This window comes from Lampetra planeri, chromosome 2 (genome assembly GCF_965212315.1).
Source record: "Lampetra planeri chromosome 2, kcLamPlan1.2.h2, whole genome shotgun sequence".
Classification (NCBI taxonomy): domain Eukaryota; kingdom Metazoa; phylum Chordata; class Hyperoartia; order Petromyzontiformes; family Petromyzontidae; genus Lampetra; species Lampetra planeri.
In genome coordinates, this window is record NC_136108.1 from 8,326,415 (window position 1) to 8,342,034 (window position 15,620).

At 48.7% G+C, this 15,620-nt stretch overlaps 1 protein-coding gene across 6 annotated transcripts; it reads right to left on the reverse strand.

Moving 5' to 3' along the window:
• On the reverse strand, positions 1-15,158 carry ZNF142 (zinc finger protein 142). Of its 6 annotated transcripts, none has more exons than XM_078605451.1 (13): positions 15,044-15,158; positions 12,824-13,240; positions 12,169-12,418; positions 11,470-11,746; positions 10,199-10,550; positions 8,608-8,785; positions 7,928-8,021; positions 7,313-7,536; positions 2,631-6,657; positions 2,335-2,440; positions 1,698-2,008; positions 1,115-1,264; positions 1-829 (listed from the first exon to the last, which is right to left on the reverse strand). In XM_078605451.1, exons 2-13 carry the CDS (start codon positions 13,197-13,199, stop codon positions 533-535), a joined length of 6,642 nt encoding a protein of 2,213 aa, XP_078461577.1. In that variant the 5' UTR covers positions 13,200-13,240; positions 15,044-15,158; the 3' UTR covers positions 1-532. The 6 variants fall into 6 exon arrangements, with proteins under 6 accessions (XP_078461577.1, XP_078461585.1, XP_078461611.1 ...); XM_078605459.1 differs by lacking the exon at positions 15,044-15,158 and adding an exon at positions 14,919-15,037; XM_078605485.1 differs by lacking the exon at positions 15,044-15,158 and having other exon boundaries at positions 12,169-12,415; positions 13,061-14,909.
• Between the last annotated feature and the right edge of the window lie 462 nt (positions 15,159-15,620).

Genomic DNA, 15,620 nt, shown 5'->3' on the forward strand with positions numbered 1-15,620 from the left:
TTGAATTTTTTTGTATAATTTTTTAATCATGCTTGGCAGGACTTTGTGCGAGAGACAACAGGGAGTCATGTTTCACATACAATCAATGTTACTGCAGCAGGATTGTTTCATTCAGTTATTTTAACACATGTTAACAGAAAAGCAGCACTACAGGGACAGATTTCTGCAACAGCTCATACAGTGCGTCGCCGACTAACAATTCAACTTAACAGCATAACAATTAATTATTTACTTGTATGCACATAACTGCTTAAATGTAGTGCCTACATATATATGTTTTATTATTGTAGTCGACAGCAGTGATGACATCTAACAATGAAAATAAAGAACATCACAGCTTTCACATACGGCATGATAATCCATGCAACGACTATATGAGCACAATCAAATACAGTTTTTAAAATGCCCTGCAATAAAAAAATGCAAACCTTTTTACGATGGAAAGTACATATATTTTTTTACCGAGACTGTTGAAATGACTGCTGTTTCAAACACATTGGCATCTTTCTGCTCTTCGCAACTTTGTGTTGAGTTAATGGAGGGAAACCTGTGTGCTGGTGAATGTGGGCTGCACGGGAAGAGAAGGCACCGCTACCCCGAGCTCAACCCTTGACGCGTTTCCCAAGTCAGACGCAGGTCCTCCGACGGACACATCCTCCTCCGACACAGTTGTGGCCCTCAGCCCACCCTTGTCCCCCACTTCACCCCCAGCTGTAACCCAGAGGGAGGGTGGCTCCATCGGACCGAGGCTGCTCCTTTTTCTGGTTTCTTCGCTTCCCTCTCTTCTTTGCTTGCTTTGATCTCCGACGCCCTGACCGATAACATTCTCCTGCAGCGAACCGCACGCAAACGGCAATGTAAATCACTTCAAAGCTCTACTGACTAAATACAGTTAAAGCAATTAAGTGCTTTACAAATACAAAACCCTTGCATGAAACAGATGCACATTTGTTCGAGAATGCTTTTGTTTCTTCAATAACCTCATTTTGTTTGGAAGATTAATAACCAAACGGTGATATTTCCATGAACGCAAATATTCCTCCTTAAAATGGGCACAATTGAACCGTATAGCCCACAACCCACCACTACATTTGAAACGCTGCTCGTCGTTTACCGGAGCGTCCCCTCGGGTGGCGAATGGGGGGCCCCGCCTGCTTTGGTTGCGCAGAGGCAGCGCCGACATCTCGGAAGGCACGTGCCGCATGTCCAGCACGACGCCCTGCTCCGCTTCACTTGTGTGGCGCCTCGCCAGATGGCTCACCACCTGCCACAAACGCAGGCATCACCAACACACACGTCTCAATTTCGCCACTCCGGAATTAATGTTATAATTTGGGGCCAATTCGATTAAAGAATCTCTTCTCGTCTCACTTTTTGGTGTCATTAGTAATGTTCGTTTTATTTTGCACAGTTTTGTTCATTTAGTGCATTCGTTTAAAATAAACCATATAATTAACAAATTACATAAATTGGAAAACATCCATTCCTATATATACGATTTAATCTAAACAATGATGTTAATCAATAAATCCACGCATCATTACACTTGTATTCATTACTCGTACAGCGTGGGAACCCACTGGGGCTGCTATTCCTGGGCCATTCTTGGATCATTTGGGTTCTGGCAGAGTCTGGATGCAATTGTCATGGAAATGCGGTATTACTGCTGGACGTTGTAGAAAGAGGTATTAACATGCCTGAGCCCGCTGATTCGCCTGGTAGGCGCACAAGGAGCAGGCGAAGGGGCGCTCGAAGCGGTGCGTGAGCAGGTGGTTGCGCAGGGCCGCCGGCCAGCGGAAGGTGCGGCGGCATTGCGGGCACACGTGTGGCCGGACCTCGGCGTGCTTGCGCATGTGGCTGCCCAGCAGGTAGCGTGTCTTGAAGGCCTTGCCGCAGTGCTCGCACACAAAGGCGCGGCCCTCCTGGTGCTGTGTGGCCTCGTGCGTGCGCAGGGCGTCGCTGCGGTTCGTGGCGTACTCGCACTTGTCACACCGGTATGGCTTCTCCCCTGGCAGAGGTCAGCGACACACATGGGTGTTAACGCGGAGAGAGTGCACAAACCGTATGATGAAAGCATAATATCTGGTTCATCTTTCATCTTAGGTTAATTTCATCACGTAAGTGAAAGTTTCAATCTTTCAACAGGAAAGCCTCACCTAATCCTGCATACACTTTTTGCATTGGCATCCTTGAATTTATAGACAAATAACTTCGTATATATTATTTGTTATGCAACACCTGCAACTCCTTAGAAACAAGTAAACACAAATCGAATTGTAAACCGAAACTCACAGTCCCACTGTATTTGAAGCCATCATATAACCGCTTGCTTGCCTGTGTGCGTGGTCATGTGGTACTTAAGCTGGTTGGCCCACTTGCAGGTGTAACCACATACAGGGCACAGGTACTTGGTGTCCGGGTTGTGTTTCCGCATGTGGACCTGACACAAACAACATCGCACAGCACTCAGTGCAAAACATTGCCATGTTGTTAGAGCAACTCAAATGTAATCATTTATACGTTATTATTTCTACAAACCAATTACTGTGCGACATTGGTAACAAATAAAAATATGCTTCAAGTCAGTAAGTATGCGTGCAAAGGTGTTGATACAATGGACCTGTGGGTACCTTGAGGCGGGAGGGCTCGGTGCAAGTGTACTCGCACAGCCAACAGCGATAGGGCTTCTCGCCCGTGTGGATGCGACTGTGCCAGGCGATTTTCTGCCCGCTCCGTGTGCTGTACGTGCACAACCGGCACCGGTACAGCTTGCGACCACCATGGCAACGCGCGTGGTGCTCCAGCACCACCTGGTGCCGACAGGAAAACTTGCATAGTCCGCAGCGTAGCAGCTTTTCGTTTGCGTTGTCGCACATCTCCCCCACGCCCTCAGTGGTGCATCCTGTGTCGATGGCCTCATGTTTGCGCAGGATGTGCAGCACCATCTCCTGTTTGCCGTGGAACGTCTCGGGGCACGTGGGGCAGGTGTGACCGTGCCGACGGTGGGGCCCATGCTGTACACGCCGGTGCTCCCTCAAATCTGCGTGCTGCGAGAACTCCTGGCCACACGCTGTGCACTGAACATGGATGGCAGGCTCGGGGCCACCCGGCGACGCACACAAATTTGCCACCACTGGCGGCGAGGGAGTCCCATCTTTGCCGAGTGGCTCTTGGCGATGCTTTCTCAACAGGTGCTGACGCAGGGCCGACGCCGAGCTGAAGGTTGCGCTGCAGCTCTTGCAGGGGAAGCCGTCGCTGCTGCCTTTGCCGGCCGCAACTTGGCCGTGGCACTTTTCTACATGCCGCGCGACGTCGTGCGTTCCGTACCCGGCATAGTCACAGCGATTGCAGAAGTGCGTTGGCCTGCGATCGTGGACTCGCCTCCGGTGGCTGCGCAGCTTGGTCGCTTCAAGGAAGACGCGGGAGCATTGGTCGCAGCCGTGCGGACGCCGTGGGGGCCCCCCGCCTGCCACCCCGTGCACCGCCGCCGCGTGCGCCGTCAGTCGGTATCGCCGCTTTGTGCTGAACTCGCAGGCGGTGCAGCAGTAGGGCAACACGCCGCGGTGTTGCCGATTCACGTGCCGTCGGAGGGCACCCTCCTGCTTGCAGCAGAAGGGGCACTGCTTACATTGGAGCAGAGTGAGCCTCGACGCTGCGGACGGCGCTCTCCTGCCGGACCTAGCCCGGCCGGCCCGTCTGTGCGAGAGGCTGTGGTCTCTCAGCACAACGGGCGACTTGCACACCAAGGGGCAGAGCCGGCACTGCACCTCGCCTGGCCCCATGCATCCCCTGCGCAGGTGCGTTTCCAACGCTCGCTCTTGCTTGCAGCGGAAGGCGCAGCCCTCACACCCCAAATTCCTGCTGCCGTTCTTACCTTTGTTGCTTAATTCGGGAGATTCTCCCGTATCGCCCTCAGATTCTCCATTACCTTTGTTGGAACTCCCATCTACACCTGACACCATGTCTATGTGCCTCTCTAGTTTTATAATTTCCTGTCTAGAGCTCGCCCTGGTTTTGGATCGCGTTCGTTGTCCGATTTCCTCCCCACCAGAGTGCACCACATTTTCTTTTCCTGCTGTGCACGTGCCGCCAGTTTGTTTTTCATTCACTACAACGATGTTTTTGTCCTCACTTCTGCAGGAAACAGCTTTGTTTTCGCTCTTGTGTTTATTTGATCGACACCGATTTACATCTTCCACAGTCTCTATCCCAGCCACTAAGCCTGTATTTGATTGCGAAATGTCCTTGTTCAATTTAAACCCATCTGCATGGTCCTTTTGATTTACTACTAGTTCACCATCTTGCTCTTTCCCTTGTGTGGCATCCACATTTGGCATTGAATCACTACTGCCCTCCCGTTTACCCCCATCCCCGTTGTCCAGCTTTGCAACTTTCCTATCTAGCGACTCACTCAATGGCGGGCCCATTTCGTCTGCCTTGGCTGTGCTGTGAAACAACTGCCGGTGGTTGCCGAGTGCTCCGTTTGACTGGCACACAAACGAGCAGATTCCGCACAGGATCTGCCCGGGACGCAGGCAGCCCTTCCTCCCGTGCGACAGGATCGCTCGTTGCTGCCGACACAAGAATGGGCAGTGCAGGCAGCGGAAGCGTCCTTGATCACAAACCCATGCTTCCCCCTCTTGCAAGTCTTTTTCTTCCTGACAATGTGAAGACCTTTCCCTATTTGGATCATCATTTACCTTAGGCTGCGTATCTGTGCTACGTCGAATTTTGATGCTCTTGCAATTAGCGGCGTCTGTGATCTTAGCTGTTATATTTCTCCAGATTTTACCTTTATTGGTATGCGTGCTCTTTTTTTGCGCGTTACCAATATCTCTTCCACCTCTCCGAGTTCCTGAGATGAACTCCAGCTGAGGCTGTGGTAAATCCACCTCCCTCATCCGAGCGCTCTCGCATTTGACACCGATGCCATTTCCCAGAGGCTTGCTTGCAGCTCTGCGTTGCTTGCGCACGGCGGGGCACTTCCGTTTCAGCCGGTGAGTGTTGAGAGCGCGGCGCTGTTTGAACTGGGCGCCACACTCGGGGCAGGCAATGGCATGTGGGGCGACGGTCGCGGCACGGATACTCCCTCCGCCCTCTCCCCTGGCCACGCAGGCCGCTCGGGCATGAACGGCAAGCGCCTTCTCGCTCCGTGTGAAGAAAGGACACCGCTCGCAACGTAGCACGGGCCGCCCCGCACCCCTCGCCTCACAGAGCACCACCACCTCCACCTTGCCCTCCTCCACTAGCGTGCCCACGCATGTGCGGTCCCGCCTCTTCTGCAGCGCCACGGGATCGCATGGCTGCCCTGCCTTAGGAGTCTTCTCCTCCTCCTCAATGCCTGGGGAAATGCCTTGCGGCAGCTGCTTCAATGCAAGCGAAATCTCTGTCTCTGTTATCTCCTGACCTAAAGAATGCACTATTTGATCCACCGGCTCCGTAACTTTAGTCACTGCAAGCAAAGGTAGAGCCACTGTCTTGTCCCTCGAGTCTACGATACTTTCGTAACTACGTTTTTCCTGAAATGTTCCACAGACGACATTTTCACTTTGATGATGTGAGGGTTGAAGATATTGTGTATTTTGAACATCATGGGTTTCCAAAAGCATGGTGCAGTCTCCAGCGATGCTCTCCTTACTCATGTGCTGTGATTCGAGCATCTGTAGTGCGCTATCATGCCCCTGCTGGCTGTGCTCAAGTTTGCCGTGCAGACTTTCACTCTGACAGGCGGTTGGGTAGAGGCTCACGAGAAGCTTTGCCACTTCAGCTGCCGTTTCCTCTACTCCACCTGCGTTGCTCAAGGTCCCGTAGGTCTCACCATCCATGGCCCGCACAAGCTCCTGCTCAGTTCCATCCAAGGCTGGGGGTCTTTCACCGCTCATTACCTCGTGCTGTCCACCCTCTAAATCAGGAGTCGCAGGTCTGCCTGTGACAGCATCTCCAAAACTATGACCAATGTCTGCCGGCACAACCAGGTCCTGAGCGACGTCTCGCATTTCCTGTTCCACTGCAAGTCCAGAGTTGTGCGGTACATCAGAAGCATCTGCTGCACTATGCGACTCTGCCACAACCTCGTTGACTGTGATGTTGCTCTGTAGTAAAGCCTCCCCCACGTATTGAGTCACTGCATCTCCTATTCCAATTGCAACCAGATCACTAACCCCACTCGCATCTCGATTTAAAACGCCCCTACCCACGAGCATTCCACTGTTGCTGCCACCGCCAAGGTCCTCACCGTCAAGGTCGACCCCGTTGTGCTCCCGATCGTTTTCCTCGGGCTCCAAGGTCGGCAGAGCGGAGCGTTCCACATCATTAACGCCGGATCTAACGGCTCTCTCACTTGCAACCGGCGCAGTGGCTTCTCCGAAGTCACCGGCGTCCCAAACGACTGCGATCGAGCCCCCGCTGTGGCCGATGGCCACGCTGCCAGATGCGGCCGCTTCGTGTGCAGAAGGCGCCGCCTGTGAGCCCTTGATGGTGGAGTGCGTGTACGTACCAGGCTGGTAGCCGTGGCGCTTCTTCCGGTGGTTGAGCAGGCTGGAAGCACTGAACGCATCGTGTGGGCACGTCGGGCAGCTGAAGACACGGCTGTGCGTGTGCTTGCAATTTTCGTGGTTGAGTAGTGCTTGTTTGTAGGGTGTTCTGTAGTTGCAGTACCTGCGGTTTTGTTAAAAAAAAGTTTGAAAATCTGGCCCAAATTATTACTTTTTATCTTCTTGGTTCTTTCGGTAAAGTCACGTGGAAGGGAAATAATAAAATAATAAAAATATAATACAATTTCTCACGACGTTTCAGCCACAACGCAAGCAGCCTTCCTCAGGTGAAGAACAGGGCTGTCGGACGCTGTCTTTCCGATAGCCCTGTTCTACACCTGAGGACGGCTTGCGTACATTGTGGCCGAAACGTCGTGATAATTTTTATTTAATTTTTATTATTTTATTATTTCCCTTCTACGTGACTTTACCGAAAGAACCAAGAAGATTAATCCCTGCAGTCACGAAAGCTTTAAATCGAAATGTATTACTTTTTCCCTGCATTTTGTGATAAGACTCAGCAATGGACCAAAAACTAGGAGCCTTAAATGTGATGTAGAATGTGACTGAGGGGAGGCTGGAGCTCATGCGTAAGTCCAATCTTAAATGTCTCCTTCACCACCATCCGTCTAAATAAAGATTCTGATTATGAAAGGCATACATGTCACAGTGTAAACACAGTGCAAACTTGGCTTCGCCACCTCGTACTGCAGGCTTGATGAACATCACCTACGAATGAGTCAGAAGACAAGGACGCATTTAAAAAAAATGAGGCACACCTGCAGTGCAGCGGTGGAGTTGGCCTGGCTGTGTTGGGCAAGTCACCCTCTCCATTGGGCTTGTTGGTTGTGTCCTCCGTGGTCACAGCAAACGATGACGACGATGTTGACGTTACAACGCTCGTCCCAGACGAGAGGGACAGCCCAGCAGCGCCACAACCGCTGTGTTTCGCCTCGTTGTGACGGAGCAACTCGGCCCGGCGTCGACACGCGTACCCGCACACCTGCAGCACCAGCGCAGAGGGACAGATATTATTACCGGCCACTACACAACAAAGCGGTGAAGCATGTGCCAACGTGACTGAAAATCTATTTCTTTAACATAATTTTAACTGCAAAATCAAATGAAAAGAGGCTTTTGATAACGAGTACATGCAGACTCGTGACCTTACTCATTGTAGCATGCATTTATAAATCCACATTACCAAACAATCTCAAAGCTGTAAATCATTTAAAGATCCAAAACCTGTAACGGCTTATTAAAATTCAGGTTATTGGTCGACTAGCTCTATTTTAAACGTCATCGCCGGTAGTTAACAGCGGCTGTCATTTTGCAGTGATGAGCTGCAATCTTGGTTAAGCTTAACGGTTTGGGCATCCGTGCCGGATACGCACCTCGCAGCACAGCCCCTTCTCGCCGTGCCGCAGCTTGTGGCTACTCAGCTGGTCTGGACGGTGGCACCGGTACGGACACATGTCGCATCGGTACCTGCCGTCATAAGCCAGGGCAAGCGTGGACGCGAACGCACGTGAAGACACACCCTCGCATCAAACGCGCACTGCAGTTCATCAAAGCCGGAGGTGCAAGGGAATGGGTTGCTATAATTGCGATTGTTATTGGGGCAGTTTTAGAGCAGTGTGGGTTCTGTTGCTCTAGAGATTTCAATGTTTCACTCAAAATCACCTACAACCGCCATGTGACCTGCAATGTGAAGATGCTCACCCAACAGTGTGGAGATTGCAGATTACAAGAAACATCACTTTTTAAATTCCGACATAAAACACTGCCAAATCATAAGACGCAAACAAAGCCTAAGACCCTATCCCTAATAACATCTAAAAGATTAATAACATTGTAATTTTAATTCCTCACTCAGGCAAGCCCTCCAAACAGCATTCTTTTCTCAGTGCTCTGCCTTACATCCGATGTTATTGACCAGTAAAAGTCTCTTTACACAACTCAAAGCAGTCAGCTTTGCCTAGAGCCCTCGGGGTGTGAAGGTGCAAGAAGGCTATCAATGATAACTCGCGGACAATCTCGATCGCAAGGTACGTGGATTCAAGGGCCCACCCACCGAAGGTCCCCACTGTGCTTGCGCATGTGTATGGTGAGGGCCGACTTCCACTTGGTGAGGTAGCCGCACTCGGAGCACATGTGCTCGCGCACGTCACGATGCCTGGCCATGTGCCGCGTCAGGTAGCTCGAGTCCCGGCAAGCGAACTCGCACTCTGGACACTTGTGAGGCTTGTCAACTGTCACAGGGGGCAGGGAAGGCGTGTCAAACGAATACACAAACCAAAAAAAACAAACAGATATGATTTGAAATCTAGATTTGAAAAGATATGATTATATTTTGCAATTCAGGCAAAATCGCTTGATGAAGCTGATATTAATTACCAGCAAAACGTCATACTCAAAATTGTAAATCTTGTGGGTTTACTCTCCAACATACCGGTGTGCTCTCGTAACTAATTGGCACATTTTGTTTACATGACAAATCTTACTAATTGGCTGCGTGGTGTTGGGTTAACGACAAATTTATATTTACACGAACTCAAAAAAAACTTCAATGAATATTGGTCGCGAAAGCCTGTGTTCAATTGCAATTTACGACTGCAATATTTTCTAAAATAAAATAATGCAAGCATCCATAATGCATATGTACATGTAGAGCCCTCTGTCATTCCATTGTTGGTTGAGGACCTCCCCACACCGTGTGGAACATGGGGGAGTTATTTGACCATGCTGTCCTGGTAGAGTGGCGTTTCTCCGGAGATGCACCAGTCATCTAAAAATGCTCCCCCACTGCACATTCGCAGCATCCAAGCACCATCCGACTTCGAGAAGCAGCTCAAGACCCACCTGTTCAGGCTCTCGCTTGTTTGGGCTCGCGTACAAAAGACGTTAAGCTCTGGCTTTCGCACCTCCACGTTCTCGATCGAACATTGTGTCCGATTTGTGAAAAGTGCTCATTAGAAATAGTTTATTATTGTGTTTTGTTTATACTTTATTGCTGTTTTGATGGACTTATTTAAACTTAAGTCTTCCTTCAAAAAGACTCACTGATGTGGGCGACCTGGCTATAAAGGTAATTATCATGTAGAAGTGTGCCTATTTCTAGCCGTCCTCCAAACTAATGAAGACTTGTTGAGAGAAAAATAGTATTACTTCAGTGATATCACTAGAGGGCACCATGCACCTTGAACTGCAGTCCTTATTAAGAACCAATCCACTTCCCCAGTGATTGAATTCATTTTAAAGGTTCAGCCACCATTTACTTTAGAAATTGATTGTATTGTCTTAAAATTTTAATCGAATTTGTATAATTTTGTCCACCCTCTTAACCTAAATATAAAGTTTGTCTACACTTTAGAGTACAATTTGCATAAATCGTAAATAACCAATTCCCTCTGGCAAAATTTTATGCATGCATCATCAGCTTAACAATCAGCTTTGAATCAATAAAATGATGCATTGATACATCTACTGCATAGGTATGTATTTACAAGAGTTATTTGCTTTTTGCGCTAGATTTTAAATAACTTGCAACTCGGGTTGAAGGCATGAAGACATTATCTCTCTCCGTCTATCTGATGAGCCCATATGAATGCCATTCTATTGTTTAGGACTGCTCTCTCCATCGCAGTGTCTCTGTGGTGACGCACCGCTATGTGTGAGCGCGTGTCGGTTGAGGATGCGTCGCTCAGGCGTAGAGAAGCCGCATTCGGCGCAGCGGTGCAGGCGCTCGCCGGCATGTGCCCGTGCTCGGTGCGACTCCAGCTCGACGGGATTGTGCGAGCTGAACGGACACAGCTCGCAGGTGAGGCGATGGGGCCCTGCGTGGCCCGCCCGCCGGTGCCTCTGCAGCTGCAGCTTGCTGGAGCATGCAAAGTCGCAGCTCACGCAGTGGAAGGGCAGGTGGCGCTCGCGCCGGTGCTGCTGAACGGCCGCCCGGTCGCTGAAGATCGCGCGGCACGAACGGTGCGGGCATGGCGCCGCCGGACGACCGTGCCTGGCCTTGTCATGCAAGTGCATGCAAAGGGACGTGGCAACATCATGAACAACAAAATTCGACCAGAAAATACAAACTTTAAAATCGTCAAATATTATAAATTACTCAAAAATGCAAAAAGCATTTCAGTTATAAAATAGATTTCTCAAAAATCCTATGTGTTGGTATGCGAGGGGACAGTGCATCCTCTGGTCTGGTTGTGAGCGGGCAGCATTCGGCCAGGAAAGTCACGAAAAAAATTGCACACGAACGACGCATTCACACAAGCACCCAATGCTCCGTTTTGAAGTTTTAAAATGAAACATCTTTGAATTGTATTATGTTTTGAACTAGATAATTACATTTCTTCATTCAAATCTTATATCATTTTACATCTGGAAGACTTAATTGAAAATGACATTTAGTGTGAATTTTCTCTCATCGTTAAGTAGATGGCCTTGCTGGGGGTTCGGTTCGATGAGGACTTTCACCTGTTTGGGATTGCGGGATCGAGATAAGGCGAAATAGAGCTGCTGGCCGTGCGAGAAGACCGCCGTCTGCAGATCGATTCCAACGTAATCGAACGTCTGTCCCTGCGTCTCCGTCGTTCATACAGGGGGCACGTAGGTTTGCAGCGCCCCCTGCATGAAAACGACGGAAAGTGCAGCGTTCATCACAGATAGATAAAGTTGTGCGCTTGTATAAGAGTATTATTCATAAATGTTACAAAGACCAAGCCTTAATGGATATTTTATTAGCTGCAATGACTGCATTGTAAAATCTTCCTGTCAGGAGTTTGAGGCAATGGAAAACGATCTCAAAAGATATCTCCAATGCCAGCTCTCAAACACACATTATTTTTGAAGCTGAGAATAAATGACTGAAACACTTCTCAAAAAAGAAAATATGTGCAACATAACTTTCGGGACATATCGCATTAAGCACCTTCACATGCCGCACAAACTCGGGCCTTGATCTCGTAACAAATCCACACTCCAGCTCGGCGCAAGTGAAAGGCACCGTCATCTTGGTGCCACCACCGCCACCGCTGGTGCCACCGTCATCCACCACCCCCTTGTGTGCTGCTTTCCAGTGGGCCTTGAGGTCAGGGCTGAGCGAGAAGCCGAGGCCACACAACGAGCACAAGAAGCCCTCGGGCTGGCCGGACAGCGCACTCCCAACGCCATCGCCCACCTCGCCGTGTACGTTCGCACAGTGGCGCCTGCGCACCAGAAAGGAACCGTGTCGGTTGGTCAGTCTCACTTGAGCACTGTATGGTGAAAATCGTATCAGGAAACTCAGAAAGTAGGCATATAACAATTAATCAATTGATTCATTAAAACCTATTCTCAAAATATTTAATTATGCATTAACACACTTTTATGCGAATTATATGCATGTTTTGCTGTTTCATGTAAGCTAATTAAGCGAAGGAGAAGTGGGAGAAGAAACGCTGTGCAAATGAGAAAGAAACTAGTAAAATAAATCAAGAAGTAAAAAACGATGTAAAAGAGAATGCCTTTTAAAATCAAATCACGACCTTAAATTCGGACAGTTCATGGAATCGTTGGGGGGGGGGGGGGGGCGAGTTAATCAAATAAAAAGCCAGCAGAGAGGCCAAAAACAAAACTGACGTCATCAGACCTGAGCGAGTGACGCTCAACAGCTCGGAAGCTGCAGTGCGGGCAGGCGTGTCGGGACTGGCCTTCCTCGCGCAGGCGGTGTGTCCGCAGCTTGCTTGCGCTCGTGAAGTGCCGCCCGCAGGCCGAGCAAGCCAGCCAGGGCACTGGGAAGTGTAGGCGCATGTGCTCCAGTAGGTGACTTCGCTTACGGAAGCACTTGCTGCACTCGGAGCACCGGTTGGCGGCGACAGGGTCTATGCGCAAGGGGGCTACTAGGAACGCACACACGCAAAAAAGTCAGCATGCCCACAATGGCATTATAACGTATAACCCTTTTGATTTAAAGCTTTCGTGACTGCAGGGATCCATATTATTGGTTCTTTCGGTAAATTCACGTAGAAGGGAAACAATAAAATAATAAAAATTTAAAACAATTAAATTCTCACGACGTTTCAGATGATTGATTGCATCAGATGATGATTGCTTGTGTTGCAATCGAAACGTCATGAGAATTTTATTGTAATATATTTGTATTATTTTATTGTTTCCCTTCTACGTCACTTTACTGAAAGAACCAAGAATATGTATAACCCTTTGTCAATACACTGCTGGATCAAGGCCTATTATATTTTTTATCGTATATTTTTGAGTGTGCTGAGAATTTAACACAGGCCTACCCTGGTCAGCAAGGTCAATCTTAGAGGCTGCTCTTTGGATGTCTGAAGAAGACTTCTCAGATGATCCACAAACTCTTTGAACCTTTTCTTGGCCCCATATATTGCAAGTGATTGCTTTACCATCCTCATCGTCACCACATTTATTTTTGCTGCCATTGTTGCCATTGTGACTTTCGCCATCATCACCATCACACATTCCAACCGGCAACTGGGGGGAGATATTGTGAAAATGATCACCTAATTCTTCTTGTGAACTGCAGTCCTTTTCATGTCTCTGCTCTTGTGCTTCATTCATTGGGTGCACTGTAGTATTCTTCTCTTCCGTGTCCTGGTCCACATACTTTCCTGACTGCTCCAGACTGTGACACTCCTCCATGTTCTCTACTTGGTGTGTCCTGCTCTCCAGTGCAAAAGCAACTAATACAGGGGAGGCAGGTGTATGACAAAAAAAACCAAGGCGAGTTGCTTTAAATTCAACACCTTATACAATACGTGAGAACACATTTATAGCCGTACTAGCTTTACTACCCGGCTTCGCCCCGGGACTTGGATTCACCACGCCCGGCCGCCTTTGTCTCCCCAGTGGCGATGTTCACACACCACACCAGTTACTCGTTTGAGGCTGAGTCGACCTAGGGGAGGCCCAGGACCGGTTAAAATCATCGTCACCGGTGGTGGCCGTGAGCGGGAATCGAACTCTGGTCGCCGGGTTCGTAGCGCAGCGCGCTAACCACTACACTACAACGCGTTACTCCTCCACATGCGCGGGTCACATGACAGATTTGACATATTTGACGTCACAGCTCACATGCATTATTGGTGTACAGTCTGGAAAGTACCCCCATGGCAAATTTCAAGTTTGTTGCATGTCGGGAAGTACGCTAAACATTTTGAACAGATGCACATAATCACAACTTTGCCTTTTATATATATGTGGAGATGTGTATTAACGTACACCCACAGTGAATATCTTGGTAAACCTCCCAAACCACCGATACGTGAGGTTGCCAAGATATATTAGTACAACAATTGGCTGGTGAACCAGACTACACAGACCGGAGGATGCAGTCCGCTCACATACATGTCTGGTTTTCCCTGGCTCTCCAATTTCATCATGCCCATGCAAACCACTCCTTAAACGTGGCCAAACATTCCAATGCATACGATTCTAAAAAAAACCGTTTTGTTATTTTCGTTATTCTTCACCAGTATTATTTTGTTAAATGCACGCCAAATGCTCCTGTACAGTATTTACACTATGCATGGCTTATGTAACACCATGGTTAACGAGGAGTGTAAAAGACCGCTGTTGTTTAGAATCGCGTTGCTTCTCGTGGGCACTGGGAAGAGGCCAAGTAAACAAACGGGAGTCCAATAAAGAGGTTTAGTATTTTCACTGGTGCTGCCAGAAATAAAAAAACGTACCCACCATTTGCGGGGTTTTTTTTAGAAAGCGAAGCTAATATAAAAACTGGGTTACAGCTTAGTTACCTTCGGCAATTGTGGGACACTGTTTATAGCTGTTGGTGTGCCTATACGACCCTAATTTAGCATCATCTCCTGTTACCGCGCACAAGACATAATACAGTGCCCTGTACAATAATAGCAACAAGTGTGTATTAAAGGCATCTATTCCACATGGTAGAACCTCGAGCAACAATGCGTACTCTTTCAGAGTCTCGAGAAACGCAGCGACATTGACAAATACGTCAAAAGGTCAGCAGAGGACTGCATTCCAAGTTTACAGACCCCAGTGCAAGTGACACATTTATACGGCGGGGAACCAACAGAAAGGATGCCACGAATAACTTGACCTCGCGAATTAATCTAAAACACAATTCACAAATGCTGCCAGCCCCACTGACAGCGGAGGTCAAAGGTCAATTCGAGGCGAAATTGTCCCCGTAAAATCTTTGCAACAAGAACACGCAGATATATTACGTTTCCACCGTCCACGCTCGCACACAACAAACAAGACGAGGTTAAGAAGAAGAAGATGATGAAGACGGTGGTGACGATGAAAGTGGTCTCTCCTCCAGCCTCTCCGTAACTGGCGCACTTTTATCGCTGCACATTCGACTCACACGCAACTCACACGCAACTCAGCCCTCGTGTCTGTTGAGACGTCGAGCTTAGCCTGCAGACGACAGGGTTGCCAACAATTGAACGAACTAAAACAAAAGCGCGCTCGACAACGGGAAGCAACGCGTCTCAACCGACCTCATCCACCACCACCATCGTCCCGTTCTGCACGGCTCGGATCGAGCGATTTAATTCCGTAGCTCGCACGCGCGACGCCCTCTCACCATTGGTCGCGAGGCGGGCACGCAGAACGCTTCGACCAATCGCGCGCGTTGTTTTTCCCATCGCCGCCCCCCCCCCACACACCCCTACAGCCAATCAGAAGTCGTGCAACCACCGGGCGGACCTTATCGTGACTAGGGTATTTGAGGGCGTGTTTGTGTTACAGGGCCCTGCCAGATAGGAGGAGTTACCTCTAAAGCCAAAGGGGGTTTATATAACTTATTGGAAATGCTACGGTTCAAAAATGTTTAGAGTGCGTGATGGAATAAATGAAGTTTACTTTGGGAGATATTTTAATTTATATTATTCTACTGAATATAAACAAAAGACAGAGCAAGCATTTGCTAAACTGGCTGGTTGTTGCAATTAAACCCGTGTATGCGATGAGATTTTGTTGGAACAGCCAACTTTTCCACAAAATGTACATTTGTTTTGGTACAGATTTTGCAGGTGTATGCAAGTGGTTTTCCCTTAGATACAACACTCTCCCCCG

Bases quoted from the DNA above. Each gene is read 5' to 3' on its own strand.
- ZNF142 (XM_078605451.1), bottom strand. From the start codon at position 13,199: ATGGAGGAGTGTCACAGTCTGGAGCAGTCAGGAAAGTATGTGGACCAG. The intron at 12,419-12,823 runs GTAGGCCTGTGT...GTGCGTTCCTAG, and splicing joins GATTGACCTTGCTGACCAGG to TAGCCCCCTTGCGCATAGAC. The intron at 6,658-7,312 runs GTGTGCCTCATT...ACAAAACCGCAG, and splicing joins ACTCCACCGCTGCACTGCAG to GTACTGCAACTACAGAACAC.